Source organism: Oncorhynchus keta, chromosome 17 (genome assembly GCF_023373465.1).
Source record: "Oncorhynchus keta strain PuntledgeMale-10-30-2019 chromosome 17, Oket_V2, whole genome shotgun sequence".
NCBI classification, from domain to species: domain Eukaryota; kingdom Metazoa; phylum Chordata; class Actinopteri; order Salmoniformes; family Salmonidae; genus Oncorhynchus; species Oncorhynchus keta.
The window spans coordinates 49,328,264-49,354,068 of NC_068437.1; the positions used below are offsets into that span (position 1 = coordinate 49,328,264).

The window sequence follows — 25,805 nt, forward strand, 5'->3', positions numbered from 1 at the left end:
CAGTGTAAAGTTGATGAATGGGTGCGTTATTTATTACTCCAGTGTAAAGTTGATGAATGGGTGTTATTACTCCAGTGTAAAGTTATGAATAATAATAAACTAAAGCGTACTCCAGTGTAAAGTTGATGAATGGGTGCGTTATTAATGAACTAAAGCGTACTCCAGTGTAAAGTTGATGAATGGGTGCGTTATTAATAATCTAAAGCGTACTCCAGTGTAAAGTAAATCTGACACTGTTGGAAAGCTGGGATTCCCCTCCATTCAACATTGGTCGTGTCAGTCTGAAATATATTCTTATAATAGCCTAATTGAGAAATATCTCCCATGCTGTCAATAGATCTCCCCTGAAACCTGAATACATTACAAGGTTATAGACATGTCTTAGTTAGTTACCTTTTGCTTTGAAGTAGCCTACTTTAGCCCTGATTCATTGAAAAATACATGATTTTATTAAGACAAAACGTATTTGGTTGTAATTGTAACATTTCTACATTTCTATATTTTAAAGTCTATGAATAGTGGCTAACCATCTGCCTTCAAGAGGCAGTGTTGTATTTTGAGAAAGGCTTGAATATGCAAAGAAACAAATAGGCAGAGAGTAGAGTATATTTTTTGACGGATTCTCTGTAGTAACAGGCCTAATAATGATAATAATTACTTGAATTTAGTGTTTTCTAGCATCATACAATTTACAGCTATTTCACCTTTTTGGCCCATAGTGTTAAATCACTTCTTTTTTTTGTGACTTGAGCTTTCGGACAAGTACAAAATCTGTCCCAGTGGCTAAACAAGTTTGTGTCAAGCCTTGCCTCTTGCACACTACCTTACACACAGACTTTGTCAACAGAAAGTGGCAAAGCAGAAGTTGTGGAATCAATAAGGACTATGGTCCCCACTGAATAAACTCAGAGTTTATTTCTGTTGTCCAGAGAACCAATGAGATGCTGTCATGAACAAAACAAACAGTCTTGTACATGTTGTTATGGAAAAGTTCAATCTTTAGACGTAACCCTTACGAAAGAACCACATGATCACAATTGCACATGTACAACCTCTTGGTTCACTGCATTCCAATCTTCCTGCTGCGTCACCATGGCTGTGTCAATGACTGATTTCACCTGTATTCCTACACTTAGGACTTCAAAGTATATCTTAGATTTGTATAATACACTCAAAAAATCTATTACATTTATCATCGTGATTCAGGACATGATATGTCCCACCAACATTCGTCAAATATACAGAAAACCCTAAAATTGCAGAAATAAGTACATTTAATTCAATTATGAGAGAATTGTCAGATTAAAATAGCAGTGCAGATGACACTCTTTTGCTAAGTGCAGAGATGTATTGTAAATCAATTTGTAGGGGACTTACGAGAATTCATCAGAGTTTGTGGCGCAGCAGAAACTTCAGCATACCCCAAATCCAGAGGTTGTGAGTTCAAATCCTAGGTGGGGTCACATTGAAAAGTCAGTACTAAGTGATATTGTCATTGATGAAAGATTTTTACACTGTTTTATCTGAACAGCATATCACTTACCATAAAACCCCCATACCATTCAAAAAAACATGTGAAATTTGCAGTTTCACATTTGAAAACCACATTTTCACATGAAATCGCATTTTCACATGAGAAATAATCGTTTTCAAATGTTGAGCTGAAATTTCCACAAAACAAAATAGACAAGTGATGTCAGTTGTTCACATATGAAACAACACAGTATGTTCATATGTATTCACTATAGAGTTCACATGTAAATTAACACCACCTTTTCACATGCGAGGAGAATAACATGTTCTCACCACACATGTGAATTTCAGATTCACATGTGGAATTTGTAGTTTCACATGTGAACATTTTATTTTCCTTTCCATATGTGCAAACCTAACTCTCACATGTGGAATTGCCTTTTCACATGTGGAAAAACTCAGATGTTGTCATGTGTAGTTACATGGTATCACAACAGTGGTGAACCAGCTTTACATGTTTCCACCTTTATGGTTATATAATATCTCAAAGCATCACAGTGATATTTTCTAGTACGTGATACAATTCAACATGAAACTTTAATCTAAGTGCAGGGAACAAGGAAGCACATGTATGACATGTTGCATCCCCATGTTGTCACATTTATTTAACATAAGATCATGTTTTCACACTCAAATGTAGTTTTGTGTAATTTCATCTTATCACATTACCTTACATTACCACGTAAAATCACGTGATCTTACTGAAGTGAACCTCTGTCGTGAGAGAATTCTGATAGGCTTTCATGTTAGTTGAGTAACTAGAATCAATCAATTGAGTCAAACAGGAAAAGCTTTTTAGACTGTCTCTCCAGCTGGCTCCAGCTTGAACCCTACAGGTGTGATTAGATAGATTGAAGGATTAGATAGAGATGGATTTTTATTTAGTATTGACTTTAATCTTGATGAAATCTCAGGTGGCTGGCTTTAGCAAATGTCAGAGGTAGAAGTCATTAATGGATGTGTGCGAGCCGAAGGCCATTTTCCTCGGCTAGCTAATTAGAACCCATGTCTTTTGATGACCTAGTAGAAGATATTAATGATTCCTGAAATATTTAACAGGGTATTGAATACTGTTTCAAAGGCTGTATGGGGGAGAATTTCTTTTTTTGCGGGGTAAGAACTCCAGTTTTTAGACGAAGATAATTTAGTTGGGTTTATTACTATTGTGAAGCAACATTGATTGAGTAGAATGTAGCTTACTGCCATTTCGGTCTTGGACAGTTTCATGCTGTTGAAGGGTAAAACTTCTGGCTGGCTTCATGTGATTCATGTGCTCAGCACATACTTTTTATGGAGGGAAACAAAATGTAAAGCAGAACCATATCAAATGAAACACACTGAGTGTACAAAACATTAATATTAATATCCTGATATTGAGTTGCATCCCCTTTTGCATTCAGAACAGCCTCAATTCATCAGGGCATGGACTCTACAAGGTGTTGCTTTCCACAGAGATGCTGGCCCATGTTGCTTCCAATGCTTCCTACAGTTGTGTCAAGTTGGCTGGTCCACCACCCAAAGGACACCCAATCTTTATACACACAGGAAACTGTTGAGCGTGAAAAACCCAGCAGCGTTAAAGTTCTTGACACACTCACACTGGTGCTCCTGGCACCTACTACCATACCCTATTCAAAGGTACTTTGAAGGTACTCTTTTGTCTTGACCATTCACCCTCTGAATGGCACAAATGCCATTCACCTTGTCTCAAGGTTCAAAAATAATTATTTAATTAACCTGTCTTCTCCCGTTCGTCTACACTGATTGAAGTTAGTTTAACAAGTGACATCAACAAGGGATCATAGCTTTCACCTGGATTCACCTGGTCAGTCTATGTCATGGAAAGAGCAGGTGTTCCTAATGATTTGTCCACGCAGTGTGCTTCCTCCCTGTGTAGGAATTGGCCAGAAATCATTTTGGAATTATTCCGGGAACCCATTCCTCTTTTTTACTTGAGAAATGTACCCTAAGCCAAGCACAATGAGAAGGGGATGTAGCTAATTGAATGAATGACTTCCTTCCTCCATACCAAACCTACACCCTGGGCCTTCTTCATTACAGACAGCAGTGTTTTTACTCAGCAGATCTTCCTGTTGGCACACACCTCTGCCAGATTCTCCATCAGGCTCTATTTACTTTGACTTGCTGTTAGGTCCATGGCCCACATCTCCCCTTTCCTGCCTTCTTCTTCTTCTTCTTCTTCTTCTTCTTCTTCTTCTTCTTCTTCTTCTTCTTCTTCTTTCTTTCTCTCTCTCTCTCTCTCTCTCTCTCTCTCTCTCTCTCTCTCTCTCTCTCTCTCTCTCTCTCTCTCTCTCTCGCCCAACATCCACCTATCTCTGGAGCTGGAATTGGCAGGCATATACCTCAACTCTCAAGTGAAAAGAGCATCAGGCGACTTATACACTATTAGTACTTAGGTTAGAATATATTTGCAGTGTAAGATGGCTGTTAAGACAGCTCTAAAGGAAGACATTGTTTGTTCTCTGTCTGAACTTTGTACTCTTGAGAAAGTCTTAAACAACTGAAGAGTCCAGTCACAGGGCTTTTAACTTACTTCACTTTGTCAAGAGGCAGTGTCTCTCAGTTCATGCCTGGTAAGTAGGCCTATTCTCAGGACACAGAGAGTTTTAGGCTTAACTTAAATGTTCATGGCATCGCGAAGATACTGTAGGCTAATTTCACCCTACCGCATTATGGTGTCATGGATATTATGACATCATTAAGGAAATGTTCTTATGTTCCCAACGGACTATGTGTTCAAACCTTCACCAGTCACAGCCAAGCTCCACATATTTATTATAGCAGTTGTACATTTCTCACAGAATCCTGCACCTTGTAGTGGTGTTGGATTTCCACTCGAGGGGCTCTTGAAGAGCACCTGCTTCTCGAACACAACTGAGCAATGTGTGTGTGTGTCTGTGTGTCTGTGGGGGTGCGTGGATGTGTTTGTGTGTGTAGAGAGAGAGTGAGAGAAAGAGAGATACAGAAAGAGACAAATAGAGAGAGAGAGAGAGTTCACAAGAAACCGTGAAAATACTACAATTAGCAAAAGACCCAGCATGTTGGAATGGAAAACTTAAGTCAGAGTCCCCTACTGTAGCTGGGTTGTGTAGATCAAAGAGTAGTAAGGGTACTATAGGGGAGGAGGGAGGGAGTGACATTAGAGAGTACTGGAGTTGTGAGGAGGGAATGACATTAGAGAATACTGGGGTTGTGGGGAGGGAGTGACATTAGAGAGTACTGGGGTTGTGGGGAGGGAGTGACATTAGAGAATACTGGGGTTGTGGGGAGGGAGTGACATTAGAGAATACTGGGGTTGTGGGGAGGGAGTGACATTAGAGAGTACTGGGGTTGTGGGGAGGGAGTGACATTAGAGAGTACTGGGGTTGTGGGGAGGGAGTGACATTAGAGAGTACTGGGGTTGTGGGGAGGGAGTGACATTAGAGAATACTGGGGTTGTGGGGAGGGAGTGACATTAGAGAGTACTGGGGTTGTGGGGAGGGAGTGACATTAGAGAATACTGGGGTTGTGGGGAGGGAGTGACATTAGAGAATACTGGGGTTGTGGGGAGGGAGTGACATTAGAGAATACTGGGGTTGTGGGGAGGGAGTGACATTAGAGAATACTGGGGTTGTGGGGAGGGAGTGACATTAGAGAGTACTGGGGTTGTGGGGAGGGAGTGACATTAGAGAATACTGGGGTTGTGGGGAGGGAGTGACATTAGAGAGTACTGGGGTTGTGGGGAGGGAGTGACATTAGAGAGTACTGGGGTTGTGGGGAGGGAGTGACATTAGAGAATACTGGGGTTGTGGGGAGGGAGTGACATTAGAGTACTGGGGTTGTGGGGAGGGAGTGACATTAGAGAGTACTGGGGTTGTGGGGAGGGAGTGACATTAGAGAGTACTGGGGTTGTGGGGAGGGAGTGACATTAGAGAATACTGGGGTTGTGGGGAGGGAGTGACATTAGAGAATACTGGGGTTGTGGGGAGGGAGTGACATTAGAGAATACTGGGGTTGTGGGGAGGGAGTGACATTAGAGAGTACTGGGGTTGTGGGGAGGGAGTGACATTAGAGAATACTGGGGTTGTGGGGAGGGAGTGACATTAGAGAATACTGGGGTTGTGGGGAGGGAGTGACATTAGAGAATACTGGGGTTGTGGTGAGGAGTGACATTAGAGAATGCTGGGGTTGTGGGGAGGGAGTGACATTAGAGAGTACTGGGGTTGTGGGGAGGGAGTGACATTAGAGAGTACTGGGGTTGTGGGGAGGGAGTGACATTAGAGAATACTGGGGTTGTGGGGAGGGAGTGACATTAGAGAGTACTGGGGTTGTGGGGAGGGAGTGACATTAGAGAGTACTGGGGTTGTGGGGAGGGAGTGACATTAGAGAGTACTGGGGTTGGACAATGACCCAACACACCTCCAGGCTGTATAAGGCCTATCTGATCAGGAAGGAGAGTGATGGAGTACTGCATCAGATGACCTGGCCTCCACAATCACCCAACCTCAACCAAATTGAGATTGTTTGGGATTAGTCGGACCGCAGAGTGAAGGAAAAGCAGCCAACAAGTGCTCAGCATTCTGTGGGAACTCCTTCAAGACTGTTGGAAAAGCATTCCAGGTGAAGGCAGTTGAGAGAATACCAAGAGTGTGCAAAGCTGTCATCAAGGCAAAGGGTGTCTATTTGAAGAATCTCAAATAATAAATATATTTTGATTTGTTAAACACTTTTTTGGTTACTATATGATTCCATATGTGTTATTTCATGGTTTTGATGTCTTCACTATTATTCTACAATGTAGAAAATAGTAAAATAAAGAAAACCCTTGAATGAGTATGTGTTCTAAAACTTTTGACCTGTAGTGTATATGTGTATATATATACAGTGTATACATATATATATTTTTAAAAAATATACATTTACATGGGTCATTCAATGGTTTCTTGTTATCCTAAATGTGATGAGCACATTGGCATGTTTTAGAGCTTATAGTATGTGATGGGAGGTTCAGATCATCTCTCCTGATTGATTTGTTAGGTCTTGTCAAGTGATCAGGGCCTGCATTAATAAAGCATCTTAGAATAGGAGTGCTGATCTAGGATCAGGTTGCACCTGTCCATTTAATCGTGTTCATTATGATCTAAAAGGCTAAATTGATCCTATATCAGTACTCCTACTATGATAGGCTCTTTGTGAATACAGCAGGCCCTGGTGAATAGACCGATCAGGCTGAAAGACATACTGTATACCCTACGTGTATACCGTGCGATGATGTAGAGCTGATGGATGTCTCTCTATCTCTGTGTCCTTGCAGTAATCCAGTTTGGGTTTGTGACCCTGTTCGTGGCATCGTTCCCGCTGGCCCCACTTTTCGCCCTCCTTAACAACATCATCGAGATACGCCTGGATGCCAAGAAGTTTGTGGCCGAGCTCAGGAGGCCGGTCGCTGCAAGGGCAAAAGACATTGGTGGGTTCAAAGTTCAGCCTCTGACTGTTCACTCTTTAAGCACACAGGTTATATTTTTTAATTAGACTTTGATTTATTCCTTTCACAATAATAAACCTAATATTGAATTCAGTCCAATACAAGTGATTTACAGAGAGAAAAAAACATTATTTATTTCTGAGTTCTTCCTGACCGTGTGACTAGATGACCAGGAAGTCATTTTTGCTGAAGATATTTTATCTCATCAAGATGAACCTGTATGTATACACTGAGTATGCCAAACATTAGGAACATCTTCCTTCCTAATATTGAGTTGTACCCCCCCCCCCCCTTTCCCTCAGAACAGCTTCAATTCATTGGAGGATGGACTCTACAAGGTATCGAAAGTGTTCCACAGGGATGCTGGCCCTTGTTGCCTCCACTGCCTCCAACAGTTGTGTCAAATTGGCTGAATGTGATACACACAGGAAACTGTAGAGTGTGAAAAACCCAGCAGTTTTGCAGTTCTTGACACAAACGCCTGGCATCTACTACCATACTTTAACCCGTTCAAAGGCACTTCAATATTTTATTTTACCCATTCATTCTCTGAATGGCACACATCCATGTCTCAATTGACTCAAGGCTTAAAAATCCTTCTTTCACCTGTCTCAAACCTTTCGTCTATAATGATTCAAGTGGATTTAACAAGTGACATCAATAAAGAATCATAGCTTTCACCTGGATTCACCTGGTCAGTCTATGTCATGGAAAGAGCAGGTGTTCTAAATGTTGTACACTCAGTGTATATACAGGTTCAATGAAAATGAACTCATGTGGTCAGGTAAAAACGTAGGAATGCAAATGTGATCTAGTAGTTTCTATTCTTTATACATACAAACGTAATTAGAGGGGGGAATTTGTCCTTCTGATGTATTATGGGAATTGTTATGCTTGTGTTTTTGTACTATTTAGCACTTTTGTTTTCTTAACTAAATGTCAGATTGACATAGATCCAGGCATAAAACTCATACCATCCCACAACAGTATTGTAGAGGCATTAATCCCAAGACAATGACTGTCGAGGAAGGGAACAAAAGGGGGGTTCACTACAGTATGTGATTTGCTGCTCTAAGTAATCTATGGATTTGTTATAAGGCTCCAAGTGGCACAGCGGTCTAAGGCACTGCATCTCAATGCTAGAGGCATCACCACAGACACCCTGGTTTGAATCCAGGCTGTATCACAACCGGCCATGTAGGCCGTCATTTTAAATAAGAATTTGTTCTTAACTGACTTGCCTAGTTAAATGCAGGTTAAATAATTAAAATATAAGATTGTAATAACATAGACCATCAAGAGTTCTGACTCTCATGTTTTTCTTTCTTCTCTGATTCTAGGAATATGGTACAACCTTCTCCGAGCTGTGGCTAAAGTGGCCGTCATCATAAATGTAAGTCATTCCGGTCATCCCAGCAAAATATAATGGTGGAAGTTGACCAAATGATGAAACCCCCCCCCCCACAATTCTCGCACTTTAACATATACTGTTTTGATTTAGATAGGGGAGTCATTGAAATGTTCTGCAGAAGTTTATTTTATTTTATCCATCTTATTCATTCCTCAACCCCCTCAACGATAACAAGTCTGCACTTAAAACTAGAACGGTTTTTCATTGAAGCTAAGCCTGGTCCACATTTAAGAGCCAGTCCTTTACTGTGAATATATGTCAACACTCTTGGGGAGTTGCTTGTAAAACCTCATAATTAGGCTTTTACATGGTTTCACCTCTAAAACTACTGACCCTTGATGCAGAAAATACCATACTTGGTCAGAAGGAGAGTTAACGTGGTCATAAATCCTGCAGACTCTCACTTCACTTCCAAAGGGTTCACCATCGTCACGGTGATGTTGAAGTGAGATCCAGATCTGGGTTATTTATGACAATGGAGGCTTTCGATCAAAATGGAAGGGAGGGAATTCCTCACCTCCATCCTCCACTTATTCAGAGTGTTACCGATGGAACAGGATGTCAATGTTCCTTAACTTTAATGCCTTTAATACCTTCTATGTTTATGTGCTGGCAAATCTCTGAACACAGAAGGAAATCTCACATGGAGTGGAGAACATGTCTGTCAACGATTCTTAGACACCATCATCATTCCTATCCTTAAGTTCAAGTGGCCAGCTTCTCGGGTTAGAGTTAGGGCTAACATTTACATTGACAGTCATATATGCTGACTGACAGATAGCTGCCGATGTACAGTGCCTTGCAAAAGTATTCATCCCCTTTGGAGTTTTTCCTATTATTTTTGCATTACAACCTGTAATTTAAATTGATTTTTATTTGGATTTCATGTACTGGACATACACAAAATAGTCCAAATTGGTGGATATGTATACACCCCCTTTGCTATGAAGCCACTAAATAAGATTTGGTGCAACCACTTACATAATTAGTTAAATAAAGTCCACCTGTGTGCAATCTAAGTGTCACATGATCTGTCACATGATCCCAGTATATATACACCTGTTCTGAAAGGCCCCAGAGTCTGCAACACCACTAAGCAATGGGTACCACCAAGCAAGCAGCACCATGAAGACCAAGAACCTCTCCAAACAGGTCAGGGACAGTTGTGGAGAAGTACAGATCAGGGTTTGGTTATAAAAAAATATCCGAAACTTTGAACATCCCATGGAGCACCATTAAAACCATTATAAAAAATGGAAAGAATATGGCTCCACAACAAACCTGCCGAAACTCACGGACCAGGCAAGGAGGGCATTAATCAGAGAGGCAACAAAGAGACCAAAGATAACCCTGAAGGAGCTGCAAAGCTCCACAGCGGAGATTTAAGTATCCGTCCATAGGACCACTTTAAGCCGTACACTCCACAGAGCTGGGCTTTACAGAAGTGTGGCCAGAAAAAAGCCATTGTTCACCAAAAGGCATGTGGGAGACTTCTCAAACATGTGGAGCACGGTACTCTGGTCAGATGAGACTAAAATTGAACTTTTTGGCTATCAAGGAAAATGCTATGTCTGGCGCAAACCCAACACCTCACATCACCCCGATAACACCATCCCCACAGTGAAGCATGGTGGTGGCAGCATCATGCATCAATCCAATTGAGAATCTGTGGTATGACTTAAATATTGCTGTACACCAGCGGAACCCATCCAACTTGAAGTAGCTGGAGCAGTTTTGCCTTGAAGAATGGGCAAAAATCCCAGTGGCTAGATGTGCCAAGCTTATAAAGACATATCCCACAAGACTTGCAGCTGTAATTGCTGCAAATGGTGGCTCTACAAAGTATTGAATTTGAGGGGGGGGTGAATTGTTTTGTGTTTTTGTTTGTGTTATTTCTTGTTTCTTTCACAATGAAAAATATTTTCCATCTTCAAAGTGGTAGGCATGTTGTGTTAATCAAATTATACAACCTCCCCCCCAAAATCCATTTTAATTCCATGTTGTAAGGCAACAAAATAGGAAAAATTCCAAGGGGGGTGAATACTTTCGCAAGCCACTGTAGAGGGTATGCAGTACATTAAAGACAGCGCTCCTTTTGTTGAAGTTGACCATTATATTCAACCTAAAGTATATATCATTAGGGCGGGTTTCCACCTGGTATTACCATGTGACTTTCGTTCACCGAACAAGATGATCCAATCCCTGTCTGTTAATGCCAGGTGTAAACACGTGTCTTCAGGTGCTTTGTCATTGATCACTGTCTGTCTCTCTCCAGGCATTTGTGATCTCCTTCACGTCAGACTTCATCCCGAGGCTGGTCTACCAGTACATGTACAGCCCAGACGGCTCCATGCACGGCTTCGTCAACCACACCCTGTCCTACTTCAATGTGAGCAACTTTCAGGACGGTAAAGAACCTATGGACCCACAGCATCAGGTGGAGATGTGTAGGTGAGTTTACACACAACACTGACTGAAAAGTTTTTATGTGATACGTGTTTCATTGATTGTTATAAACTGGGTGGGTCAAGCCCAGAATGCTGATTGGTTGACAGCTCTTGTATATCAGACTGTATACCACGGGTATGACAAAACATTTATTTGTAATGCTATAGTTACGTTGATAACCAGTTTATGATAGCAATAAGGTTAGTGGTATATCGTCAATATAACACGGCTATGTGTGTGTGTGTGTGTGTGTGTGTGTGTGTGTGTGTGTGTGTGTGTGTGTGTGTGTGTGTGTGTGTGTGTGTGTGTGTGTGTGTGTGTGTGTGTGTGTTGTGTGTGTGTGTGTGTGTGTTGTGTTGTGTGTGTATCATGTGCAATAAATATTACAGCCATACTACAGCCAATAAATATTACAGCCATACTACAGCCAATAAATATTACAGCCATACTACAGCCAATAAATATTACAGTGTCATGTACAACCAATAAATATTACAGCCATACTACAGCCAATAAATATTACAGCCATACTACAACCAATAAATATTACAGCCATACTACAGCCAATAAATATTATTGCCATACTACAGCCAATAAATATTACAGCCATACTACAGCCAATAAATATTACAGCCATACTACAGCCAATAAATATTACAGCCATACTACAGCCAATAAATATTACAGCCATACTACAGCCAATAAATATTACAGCCATACTACAGCCAATAAATATTACAGTTACATACCAATAAAAACAGCCATACTACAACCAATAAATATTATCATAAATATTACAGTGCCAATAAATATTACAGCCATACTACAGCCAATAAATATTACAGCCATACTACAGCCGATAAATATTACAGCCATACTACAGCCAATAAATATTACAGCCATACTACAGCCAATAAATATTACAGCCATACTACAGCCAATAAATATTACAGCCATACTACAGCCAATAAATATTACAGCCATACTACATTACAGCCATACTACAACCAATAAATATTACAGCCATACTACAGCCAATAAATATTACAGCCATACTACAGCCAATAAATATTACAGCCATACTACAGCCAATAAATATTACAGCCATACTACAGCCAATAAATATTACAGCCATACTACAGCCAATAAATATTACTACAGCCAATAAATATTACAGCCATACTACAGCCAATAAATATTACAGCCATACTACAGCCAATAAAATATTACAGCCAATAAATATTACAGCCATATACAGCCAATAAATATTACAGCCATACTACAGCCAATAAATATTACAGCCATACAGCCAATAAATATTACAGCCATACTACAGCCAATAAATATTACAGCCATACTACAGCCAATAAATATACAGCCATACTACAGCCAATAAATATTACAGCCATACTACAGCCAATAAATATACATACTACAGCCAATAAATATTACAGCCATACTACAGCCAATAAATATTACAGCCATACTACAGCCAATAAATATTACAGCCATACTACAGCCAATAAATATTACAGCCATACTACAGCCAATAAATATTACAGCCATACTACAGCCAATAAATATTACAGCCATACTACAGCCAATAAATATTACAGCCATACTACAGCCAATAAATATTACAGCCATACTACAGCCAATAAATATTACAGCCATACTACAGCCAATAAATATTACAGCCATACTACAGCCAATAAATATTACAGCCATACTACAGCCAATAAATATTACAGCCAAGAAATATTACAGCCATACTACAACCAATAAATATTACAGCCATACTACAGCCAATAAATGTTACAGCCATACTACAGCCGATAAATATTACAGCCATACTACAGCCAATAAATATTACAGCCATACTACAGCCAATAAATATTACAGCCATACTACAGCCGATAAATATTACAGCCATACTACAGCCAATAAATATTACAGCCATACTACAGCCAATAAATATTACAGCCATACTACAGCCAAGAAATATTACAGCCATACTACAGCCAATAAATATTACAGCCATATTACAGCCAATAAATATTACAGCCATACTACAGCCAATAAATATTACAGCCATATTACAGCCAATAAATATTACAGCCATACTACAGCCGATAAATATTACAGCCATACTACAGCCAAGAAATATTACAGCCATACTACAGACGATAAATATTACAGCCATACTACAGCCGATAAATATTACAGCCATACTACAGCCAAGAAATATTTGTTACTGTGGTGTTTATTTACTGTACCTTTACAGTAAATATTTTGCTATCTGTTGTAATGTTTTCTGGTTTAGTCACTGTAATCAGATGACTCTTGACTCCAGGTATAAAGACTACAGGGAGCCCCCATGGTCCAACACACCCTACGTCATCTCTAAAGAGTTCTGGGCGGTCCTGGCTGCCAGACTGGCCTTCGTCATCGTCTTCCAGGTGAGACGAGGAGTCCCTTTATAGTTTAAAAGACTGCATATGCCGAAAAAGATTAGGGATGTTTATTATGGGCCTATGTTCCTCCGGGAATGAAAAGGGTTAAACATAAGCAAACAGCTGCAGTTCTATTGTACAGTTCATCTGTCATGCCAGACTTCAGCTAATTTGCAATATTCTGAGACACACTCGTTTGGCTCTCCGAGATACTGTATGTTTACTGTTTCCTGCTTGTTCACCATGCTGTCGCTCACTTCCCTGTGTGTGTGTGTGTGTGTGTGTGTGTGTGTGTGTGTGTGTGTGTGTGTGTGTGTGTGTGTGTGTGTGTGTGTGTGTGTGTGTGTGTGTGTGTGTGTGTGTGTGTGTGTGTGTGTGTGTGTGTGTGCGTGTGTCTGAGCGTGTGTCTGATTCCTGCTGTGTGCGTGCCTGTTTCTCCCTTCCCCGTAGAATGTGGTGATGCTGATGAGTGACATCGTGGACTGGCTGATCCCAGACATCCCTAAAGACATCAGCCTTCAGATCCACAAGGAGAAGATCCTGATGGTGGAGCTGTTCATGAAGGAGGAACAGGGCAAGATTCAGTTCATAGACAGCATGATACCTTGTGGTGGCAAGGAGAAGCGCAACAACCATGCCCCTATAGCCCGCTCACGCTCCATCCCACACACACACAGTCACACACACGCCAACAACTTCTAGCAGCTACTGTAAGGTGTAGCCTAGCTAGCCAGGCAAAGGGTTACTACTGTCTGTATCCTTTTCCTTGTCCAGACATTCCATAGAAAGGGAGAGGTGCTCCCTACAAGATGTTGTTGAGACCCAATGAGGAGAAACAGAAACTGTTCCAGTTCTCAATGCCTATCTGTCAAACCTCTCAGTGAATAACTAGCTAACTAGCTAACTGCCAACTAGTGGGGTCATGGGCTTAGATGTCACAAATACGCCATTTAGCTAATGCTTTTATCCAAAGCGACTTACAGTAGTGCAAATTATAGCGGACCATGTTCAATGAGAGAAAAAAATATATTTTTATTTTTTTTCCTTTGCATAATGCTGTCAAGAAAATGTATTTTGTAACATGCTTTACAGTGCTGTATGTCTGGCATACAAGGTATTTCTATGTTTGCCTCTTTTTAAAAGGATGTAGATGATACGTTATACTTTACTGTTATGACTCAACCATGTTCATGGTGCAAACAATCACTCTCGGAATACGCTACATGTTTTATTCATGCTTTGTTCTCAAAATTAATATTTTTTATTTACATATTTTATTGATTATATTTTCATCGATTAAACATTTAAAAAGTAATTGGATATTATGAAATGTATGTGTGTAGAGCAAATAATATAATCTTATTCTTAAATGGGTGACATGTTTTTTATGTCTTTGATACAAAGATCTCAAATGGTATTAGCAACCAAGCTCATTATTAGTTAACAAGCTCACAGTTGAGGGCTGTTTGTGGGCTCCCATGCTACCATAGAGTTAAAGCAGTTATTACATGGACTGTATTATAGCATAAGTGTCAAAAGGCACTGTTTAACAGATACTTCTAAACATAGTAAAATAGGTTGAATGACTTTACTTCAGAACATAATAAACTCAGCAGTGTTACAAATATCCCCTGTTATAAAATGCACCGTTCAGGCCAGTCTATCCCTGCCATAATACAGACTGATCCTCTATGACTTCTTTTCTGCTTCAAAGCCAGGCAGGATATTCTTTTTGGAACTTTAAAACTGTACTTAAAACTGTATATTGTTTACACTTACTTCTGTCTACTGGAAATACTAAGAAATATAATATTTCTCGTTCTTTACTTGCCGTTCTTCAGACGACAAGGACACTTTGATCCTTTTATATGTCAAACTAATGTCTTCATACAAAAGTCAACATCATTTCATAGCAGCATATTTTACTGTATTGATACCGACTATGTTGTAAATGTTTAGGAGATCTGCCTATTCTTTTTTGATGTGACGTTGAATAAATAACGCATTAAATTGAATGTAAAACAATAAATATATGTTGCTGTGGGTATTGCGTGACTGTTTTCTTCGGGAAGGAAGATTGTGGCCTTTGCAGTAACAGGATTGTGGCCTTTGCAGTAACAGGATTGTGGCCTTTGCAGTAACAGGATTGTGGCCTTTGCAGTAACAGGATTGTGGCCTTTGCAGTAACAGGATTGTGGCCTTTGCAGTAACAGGATTGTGGCCTTTGCAGTAACAGGATTGTGGCCTTTGCAGTAACAGGATTGTGGCCTTTGCAGTAACAGGATTGTAGCCTTTGCAGTAACAGGATTGTAGCCTTTGCAGTAACAGGATTGTGGCCTTTGCAGTAACAGGATTGTGGCCTTTGCAGTAACAGGATTGTGGCCTTTGCAGTAACAGGATTGTGGCCTTTGCAGTAACAGGATTGTGGCCTTTGCAGTAACAGGATTGTGGCCTTTGCAGTAACAGGATTGTGGCCTTTGCAGTAACAGGATTGTGGCCTTTGCAGTAACTTTTTTTTTTTTACAATCAGATATTATTGTTTTACCTTCAGTGTTTAGTACAATGAAATGTTAATGTGAAACATGAATTCAACATTGAAAGGGCTACAATAGAATTTCAAAGTAACGTTGTACCCATAACAGTGTTTACCAAGTCATATAACTTCCTATAACTCCCTATCCTTCCTATCCTTACCTTGCAGTGATCTGGAAGCGGTGTTATATGATATAGGCCAGACCTGACCCAGGACAGGACAGACGCTTTGAACTTTAGGAGATGGAACTAACTCAGACAAAGCACTTCATGATAATAAAGGGAAATGTTCCATCTCTGCTTGACAACCCAACATCCTCTCCTTGATAACACTTATGATTTTTTTTTACGACGGGACAAAAGTAGCTAATTTTACTGGAAATCGTGCCTAAAATTTAAAAAAAAAAATGAACCCTGAAGGTTTTATTTTTACAATGTGAACACATTCATCTTTTTTATTTAGTCTATATAGATCTGTGTATATAGTTTGAGAGGAAAATACCACATTTTCACTGAAGCAAAACAAACTCATGGAATTCTGGATCTCGCCCAGAATTATTATTTTTTTCAATCACTAGCTAGGTTTCAATACAGTCGGCAACAGATTTTCATTCAAATATTCTACAATCTGCATTAAGAAAATAAGTGCATTTTCGCACAAGTGGTCTTTCCACCAAACTGACTTGTTGCGCACAAAATATACTTTTTCCGCTTACGCATTGGAATAAATGTGTTTCCATAGCATTTTCAACTCTATCAATAGTTTTGTCACGAAAACTGTTGCGTTACATAGCAAATGTGCCTACTCTGGTCTTCACACGTGCGCTGTAGCCAAACAGCTCACAGATACAGTACAGTTAGGCTCTGCAGGTTGGTTAGTCTACATGATGAGATTATTGCTAAACGCGGCAGTCAAGCATCTATCATCATGTCACCAGAATAAGACCCTCAAAATGTATTGGAAAGGAGTATTAAGCTCATCCCATGTACTTTCACCAAAATCAAATCAAATGTATTTATATATTCCTTCGTACATCAGCTGATATCTCAAAGTGCTGTACAGAAACCCAGCCTAAAACCCCAAACAGCAAACAATGCTGCTGTAGAAGCATGGTGGCTAGGAAAAACTCCCTAGAAAGGCCAGAACCTAAGAAGAAACCAAGAGAGGAACTAGGCTATGAGGGGTGGCCAGTCCTCTTCTGGCTGTGCCTGGTGGAGATTATAACAGAACATGGCCAAGATGTTCAAATGTTCATAGATGACCAACAGGGTCAAATAATAATACCAGTCTGTGAAGTTCATCATAAATAATTTAATCTGTAGCATTATAAACTGCATGGTTTCTCAAGTCATAGTGGGAGGACCACACACCATGTCATCGCATGACTCCAAGTTTTCTTCGATATGATGGTTATTATATCAATATTTGCACCGAAAGGCGTTTCCACCACCATTTCTCGCATAATTAATTTTAGCGACACAAAAAGATCCCATCATGTCGAACAAAAAATGTTCTGTCTGCATTTATAACATCGTAGCTCAAACTTCCTGTTTCCATCACAGCTGTCTTGGTATGACTTTACTCTCATGAAAACTGTGGATGGAAATGTGGTTATTTATACTATTTTAGCTCCAAAATATTCAAGCTAACATACCACCATCATGTGGTATGTTAGTGTGGCCTTTCTGTCTCACCTGTTCTCAGGTAAGTATTTGTAGTGGTGTAATGATGTCTGGAAAAGTGGGGATACTGAAGTTTTGACAACCATTTCCCAAAGGAAAGGCGCCCTGTGTGAAGAATTCTATGAGAAACAATGACAAACACTCTGAATGACCTAAAATGATAAATCCCTTATTGGTCCTTCACAGTCAGGCCAACCCAAGCTGTACTGTCCAAGTAGGCTACCAGTAGGCCTACTATTGAAACAGATAAATGAGTCAGAAAGTGAGTCAGAAATTCACAGGCTACTTTGTAGCTAGTTAACATTAAATTGAGAAGGTTTTTGGGAAAGCCTTTCCATTGACCTTTATTTATACAGGTTTTTCTCATTGAGATAAAATCAATTTTTCAAGAGAGACCTGGTTTGATTAGCATCTCCATATTTTCCCTGTTCCTTAATTTGAAATTTGAAAATTCCTTACACAGGAATTAATTGATGTGGGGTATACCTCCACACTACTTTCATATTGTGAGGCATTACCTTATTTCAAAGCAGCCTGTAGCCAAACTCCCACCATAGAAACATGGAGGCATTTATTGTATAAAGACTTCCTCATATGCGTTCTGTTATGTTGGTTTTCTGTAAATGTTATTTCATTGTTTAGCAGCCAAAGGCATTATCCTAGTCATGCTAGCAACCCATGATAGTTGTTGCACCTTTAGATCTCCCCTCTTTCTAAATTGCATTTTGGAACATTCCCACATAGGTGCACACTGCTGCGCCTAAAATGTGAATAAATAATAGTTTATCAACATTTTAAGCTAAACATTCTCATCTGTTCCATCAGCCTTATTCAGTGATGTGGCGTATACCTCCACACTACTTTGATGCACATCATGGGGATTAAGAAGAGTCACAATGCAAATACTGTACCCTGTATGTATCTCTTTATTCTTTATAGCCACTAGATGGTAGCAGTGATTGGTGTACTGTAATCTCTTCATCAGTGCCAGTGGGTATTTTTTATTTTTTTATTTTTTTTATTTAATCTTTGTTTAACTATATGGCTATGTGTTGGAATCTGAGGCATGCAAACATAATTTTCTAATCAAATACTTTCTTAGAGCCCCCCACTTTCTTAGAGCCCCCCTCCCGCTTTCTTAGGCCCCCCTTTCTTAGAGCCCCCCTTTCTTAGTGCCCCCCTTTCTTAGAGCCCCCTTTCTTAGAGCCCCCTTTCTTAGAGCCCCCCTTTCTTAGAGCCCCCCTTTCTTAGAGCCCCCCTTTCTTAGAGCCCCCACCTTTCTTAGAGCCCCCCTTTCTTAGAGCCCCCCTTTCTTAGAGCCCCCTTTCTTAGAGCCCCCCTTTCTTAGAGCCCCCTTTTCTTAGAGCCCCCCTTTCTTAGAGCCCCCCTTTCTTAGAGCCCCCCTTTCTTAGACGGCCCTTCTAAAGATAGGCCAGTGGTGAAAGACGTGGCCGTAATGACAGACCCGATGGGGCCTGTTCAGATCAGGGGTGACAGGCTGCCATGGTGGGGAGAATCCCCCAGCCAGTGCTCTTTGCTGGCCTCCTGAGTGGTCATCTGCATCTCATAGTGAGGCGCACCCCTTGCCTCTGCCTCAGCTCCGTTGAGGACACAGAGGGAGTCCTGATAAAGAGCCCATAGGAAGACAACATAGGAATCGCCCTGTATGAGCATGTGGTGTCCTGTTGAGAAGCAAGTAGGGAGTCCTGAGACGGAGCACGTAGGTAGCGAGCCCTCGGTGTGTGCAAGTAGGGAGTCCTCAGAAAGGGAGTCCTTTGACTGAGCACGTAGGGATTATAGTGTAGCACAAAAGGAGAATACTGTGTAGCATGTAGGGAGTATAGAGAGTAACACGTAGGGAGTATAGAGTGTAGCACAAAGGGAGAATAGTATGTAGCATGTAGGGAGTATAGAGTGTAGCACAAAGGGAGAATAGTGTGTAGCACAAAGGGAGAATAGTGTGTAGCATGTAGGGAGTATAGAGTGTAGCACAAAGGGAGAATAGTGTGTAGCACAAAGGGAGAATAGTGTGTAGCATGTAGGGAGTATAGAGTGTAACACATAGGCAGGGAGTCCTGTGTATGACAGCATATAGGGAGTTCTCTGTGTGATCAGGGAGTCCTGTGTATGGCAGCATATAGGGAGTTCTCTGTGTGATCAGGGAGTCCTGTGTATGGCAGCATATAGGGAGTTATCTGTGTGATCAGGGAGTCCTGTGTATGGCAGCATATAGGGAGTTATCTGTGTGATCAGGGAGTCCTGTGTATGGCAGCATATAGGGAGTTATCTGTGTGATCAGGGAGTCCTGTGTATGGCAGCATATAGGGAGTTCTCTGTGTGATCAGGGAGTCCTGTGTATGGCAGCATATAGGGAGTTCTCTGTGTGATCAGGGAGTCCTGTGTATGGCAGCATATAGGGAGTTATCTGTGTGATCAGGGAGTCCTGTGTATGGCAGCATATAGGGAGTTATCTGTGTGATCAGGGAGTCCTGTGTATGGCAGCATATAGGGAGTTATCTGTGTGATCAGGGAGTCCTGTGTATGGCAGCATATAGGGAGTTCTCTGTGTGATCAGGGAGTCCTGTGTATGACAGCATATAAGGAGTTATCTGTGTGATCATGGAGTCCTGTGTTTGGCAGCATATAGGGAGTTCTCTGTGTGATCAGGGAGTCCTGTGTATGGCAGCATATAGGGAGTTATCTGTGTGATCAGGGAGTCCTGTGTATGGCAGCATATGGGGAGTTATCTTGTGATCAGGGAGTCCTGTGTATGGCAGCATATAGGGAGTTATCTGTTTGATCAGGGAGTCCTGTGTATGGCAGCATATAGGGAGTTATCTTGTGATCAGGGAGTCCTGTGTATGGTAGCATATAGGGAGTTATCTGTGTGATCAGGGAGTCCTGTGTATGGCAGCATATAGGGAGTTATCTGTGTGATCAGGGAGTCCTGTGTATGGCAGCATATAGGGAGTTATCTGTTTGATCAGGGAGTCCTGTGTATGGCAGCATATAGGGAGTTATCTGTTTGATCAGGGAGTCCTGTGTATGGCAGCATATAGGGAGTTATCTGTGTGATCAGGGAGTCCTGTGTATGGCAGCATATAAGGAGTTCTCTGTGTGATCAGGGAGTCCTGTGTATGGCAGCATATAGGGAGTTATCTGTGTGATCAGGGAGTCCTGTGTATGGCAGCATATAGGGAGTTATCTGTTTGATCAGGGAGTCCTGTGTATGGCAGCATATAGGGAGTTATCTGTGTGATCAGGGAGTCCTGTGTATGGCAGCATATAGGGAGTTCTCTGTGTGATCAGGGAGTCCTGTGTATGGCAGCATATAGGGAGTTATCTGTTTGATCAGGGAGTCCTGTGTATGGCAGCATATAGGGAGTTATCTGTTTGATCAGGGAGTCCTGTGTATGGCAGCATATAGGGAGTTATCTGTGTGATCAGGGAGTCCTGTGTATGACAGCATATAGGGAGTTATCTGTGTGATCAGGGAGTCCTGTGTATGACAGCATATAGGGAGTTGTCTGTGATCAGGGAGTCCTGTGTATGACAATGTAGAAGCCCTGCCTAAGTAGGACAACTTACTGGAGAAGACCTTGGAGTCCTGTGTGGGAAACCGTAGGCCTGTGTGTCTTGGGAGTTATTGGAGGCTTACGTTCATATCCCACCACTGCCACCAATTGTTGTAAGTAGGCATGTGGGGTAGTGGGTTAGTTTAGGTTCTGGTCAGGCCAGTTTTGCATTCAGGAGTTATTCATAGATTTCCTCTGTGCCATGGTAAGCAATGTGAATAGCATGATCGCTTTCAATCCATTGAGTGCAATGCGTTACCCAAAGCACTGGTATCATCTGTCCATGATGTCCTAAGACACCAATATTCCACATGAGGGCGGTATTGAAGAACTTTTCTTTTGCCACATGATCCAAAGATCTACTCTTCTGTGCATAAATTATAGCATTGGCTGGAATAGTACTCACACATAACTATTTAATGTTTAAAAAAAATCTTTATTCTGACGAAGGGTACTGCTATGGGATCCTATGGCTCCAAACTATGTTAATATGTATGTGGGTTACATGGAGCAACAGTCAATTCTCAATCCTCTCAAAAATGTTTTTGTGCCCAACATTACTATTTTGAAATTGTACTTTTTTTCTTCTGGAGGGACAATGCAAAACAGCTCCAGGCGTTCCATGCTTTTCTAAACTCTTGTTCTGAGCACCTAAGATTTGCTATGCAGTCTGACACATGTCAAAACAGTTTCATTGATCTTATTCAAATCAGTTTCATAGATTTTCTAATTTTGTGTAAGGATAATATTCTAATGTTCTATATATCTTTACAGGAAACCTATTGATTGTTTTTTGAGGGCAAAAAGTTGTCACCCGTTTGCCTTGAAAAACAGTTTGACCTAAAGCCAATTCTGTAGAATCAAAACAATTAGCAAAAAACAATCAAGATTTTGATAGAAACATGTCTGGGATGGGAAAAAAAATGAAATAAAAGGATGGCAGTGTCTGTAATGCGTTTTCGGACTGTCCCTTGGTCGTATTCTCGTGGGGCATACATTTTCAGAAAGCAAGCATATAATATGTAACAGGGTGAGTACCATGAATACTGCTGCAGCTATTGCTTTTATTCATTTATTATCAGGGACTGGTTTTGACCTGGGGTACTAGGTGAGTGCAATTAACTACCAAGTATAGAAAATTAAAGTGTTGTGGGCCTCCAGGACCATAACTGAATAGCCCTACTTTACTGTGTACACTATATCAATATCTAAAACTTAGCATTGGCTGTATTTCCACCAAAAAATTGAGTCAGATATATAAATATATGCACCAGGAGGAGGGAGAGGCTGATTCTCCCAGACACGGGCTGCGTCAGAGAGGGGTGAAAAGCAGCGGCAGGTCCTGACATCTCCCTGGGACTTCCAGGCTGAGGCTGACATGGGAGGCCTGGTCCTCCTGAGCGCGTCAACAGCATCAGAATGGGAACTTTGCTATGACATCACTGTAAGGTCCAGTGCAGTCAAAATCTTGATTTCCTATGTTTGATATATATTTCCACACTATAAGGTTGGAATTATACTGTGAAATTGTGAAAATTATGATAATGTCCTTTTAGTGTAAGAGATGTTTGAAAAGCGCCTGGAATTTCAGCCTGTTTTGGTGGGATGGAGTTTTGGCGTATCTGGTGACATCGTCAGACAGTAAATTAGTTAATAGACCAATAAGAGACTTACAAACCTCTCTGCCAATGACAGCATGTTTTTAGTTTCCCCTTTCCCACTCAGACCACAGACAGTACTAGCAAAATTCTTGCTTGAGAAATTGCTTTTTGCTAAGAATCAATGTTTTATTTATTTAATTTTTTATTTCTACCATTTTAAATGAAAACAACCACAGTAGCTAGGTTTCCATCTAATTCGCAACAGATTTTTATGTGAATTGTCTATAATCTGAATAAAGAAAATGTGCAAACTTTCTCACTAGTGGTGTGTTTCTGTCACGCCCTGACCATAGAGAGCCTTTTTATTCTCTATTTTGGTTAGGTCGGTGTGTGACTAGAGGGAGGTGGTCCTATCTAGGTGTTTTATTTCTATGTCGGCCTGGTATGGTTCCCGATCAGAGGCAGCTGTTTATCGTTGTCTCTGATTGGGGATCATATTTAGGCAGACATTTCCCCACTGTGTTTTGTGGGATCGTGTTTTTGTGTTGTTGCCTGTGAGCACTCCAGAACGGCACGTTTCGTTTCATCTTTATTGTTTGTTGTGCGGTTCTCTTAAAATAAAATATGTTGAACCCAGTTCACGCTGCACGTTGGTCCGAGTTTACGACGATAGTGACAGTTTCCACCAAATGGACTTGTTGCTGATACAAATCTGTGACTGACGAAATAATGCACACCAAATGGACTTTTTTGATTTTGAGATAAAAACTGCTGCATTGGAACTTTAATAACTGACTAAATAAAGGTTAAATAAAGGTTAAATAAATAAAATAAAGAGAAGAGAAGGACAGACACCAGCAGGGGAAGAACCTGCTGACACAGATGCTGTCCTAACATGGACACCGTAGACAAGGCTCTGAGACTGTCCTAACATGGACACCGTAGACAAGGCTCTGAGACTGTCCTAACATGGACACCGTAGACAAGGCTCTGAGACTGTCCTAACATGGACACCGTAGACAAGGCTCTGAGACTGTCCTAACATGGACACCGTAGACAAGGCTCTGAGACTGAGACTGTCCTAATATGGACAAACTTAGAAACGATTTTGAGACTGAGGATGTCCTAATATGAACACCGTAGATTGATGATGAACGCTGCTAGGGCTTTCAAACGCTTTCACCCTACAGACTCGCATCACACCAAGGTAACCTAGCTACTGGTCTTAACTAATAGGTCATCATATTGTACCCACTGACTAACCATCTGCATATTAATAATAATAACTTATTGAACTTTAATAGATCCTTCATTACCATCTCGAAGCGCTTTAAGCCAGGAGAAAAAAATCATGCAAATTTGAAAATCAAAAACAAATAGTTCAATAACTGGACATGTTAGGTTTGATAAAAATTCAAGAAATTAAGTAAAAGATCATATTGATCAACTGCAGATATTTTAACAAATGTCATGGTCATAAGGCATTTAAAAAAATACTTGAATATTTGTTTGCATGAATGCACACAAGCACATGCCACTGAAATATGAACATACTGTAATTACCTGGTCTTAGTACAGGGGGAGAGACATTATGTACTATCACCTAAAACGTACTTCTCTTCATTCACTCTACATTTGCTTATACACACACACACTTACAGAAGTGTTGACACAGGCACAGTAGACAGAGTATCTGGGCACATTGGGCACATGTTCAGAGAACACGGATGGTGACTAACGCATTGATGAGTCACTTTTCTCACAGCATATATTTACGTTGTCCTCTCCTCACATAGTACGTACACCATGGCAGCATAGCACAGCCACCGTCAGCCACCGTCAGCCACCCCTGGTTCACTGACCTGTACAAAATGGTGGCAGACCAGAGCGTCTTGGCCAACCGACCAGTCCTAATGCCAGAGTGGACATGGAGCGCCCTGAGGCTCTCTGTATCCCACTGAGGTCACTTCCTCCCTGGCTGACTCCAGTGTAGCGCTGCAGCCTCAGCTGCCCAGGATTTCAGACATGATTTCAAAAGTAGTATTTCTATTCTTTCAAATACTTTTGAGTGTTTGGTTAAACCTCTCCTGGAGCCAGATTGGACATTTGGGACTATTCCATTGGTTCAATTGTGTCAAGCAAGCTAAATGAATCGCAACTGAAGGGTTTGAAAGAAAACAAATACTATTGAAGGTCTGAAGGGTTCACCCCTCTTTCACAGTGTATCTTTCCCCCAGGTGATACCAGCTCATACTGAGACAGGGCTAAAGGTGTTCACCCCCCTTTCACAGTGTATCTTTCCCCCAGGTGATACCAGCTCATACTGAGACAGGGCTAAAGGTGTTCACCCCTCTTTCACAGTGTATCTTTCCTCCAGGTGATACCAGCTCATACTGAGACAGGGCTAAAGGTGTTCACCCCCCTTTCACAGTGTATCTTTCCCCCAGGTGATACCAGCTCATACTGAGACTGAAGGGTTCACCCCTCTTTCACAGTGTATCTTTCCTCCAGGTGATACCAGCTCATACTGAGACAGGGCTAAAGGTGTTCACCCCCCTTTCACAGTGTATCTTTCCTCCAGGTGATACCAGTTCATACTGAGACTGAAGGGTTCACCCCCCTTTCACAGTGTATCTTTCCTCCAGGTGATACCAGCTCATACTGAGACTGAAGGGTTCACCCCCCTTTCACAGTGTATCTTTCCTCCAGGTGATACCAGCTCATACTGAGACAGGGCTAAAGGTGTTCACCCCCCTTTCACAGTGTATCTTTCCTCCAGGTGATACCAGCTCATACTGAGACAGGGCTAAAGGTGTTCACCCCCCTTTCACAGTGTATCTTTCCCCCAGGTGATACCATCTCATTGAGACACTAAAGGTGTACCCCCTTTCACAGTTTCTTTCCCCAGGTGATACCATCTCATACTGAGACTGAAGGGTTCACCCCCTTTCACAGTGGATCTTTCCTCCAGGTGATACCAGCTCATACTGAGACAGGGCTAAAGGTGTTCACCCCCCTTTCACAGTGTATCTTTCCCCCAGGTGATACCAGCTCATACTGAGACAGGGCTAAAGGTGTTCACCC

At 41.2% G+C, this 25,805-nt stretch overlaps 1 protein-coding gene across 2 annotated transcripts in view; it reads left to right on the forward strand.

Moving 5' to 3' along the window:
- The window catches only part of LOC118397886 (anoctamin-1-like), a 121,407-nt gene extending 106,032 nt beyond the window's left edge, over nt 1–15,375 (forward strand). For both annotated transcript variants that reach the window (XM_052466320.1, XM_052466319.1), the window contains 5 exons: nt 6,848–7,000; nt 8,359–8,411; nt 10,705–10,880; nt 13,231–13,336; nt 13,781–15,375. In XM_052466320.1, coding sequence (XP_052322280.1) covers nt 6,848–7,000; nt 8,359–8,411; nt 10,705–10,880; nt 13,231–13,336; nt 13,781–14,032 — 740 coding nt within the window. In that variant the 3' untranslated portion in view covers nt 14,033–15,375. The remainder of the gene's footprint in view (nt 1–6,847; nt 7,001–8,358; nt 8,412–10,704; nt 10,881–13,230; nt 13,337–13,780) is intronic.
- Nucleotides 15,376–25,805: the final 10,430 nt, after the last annotated feature.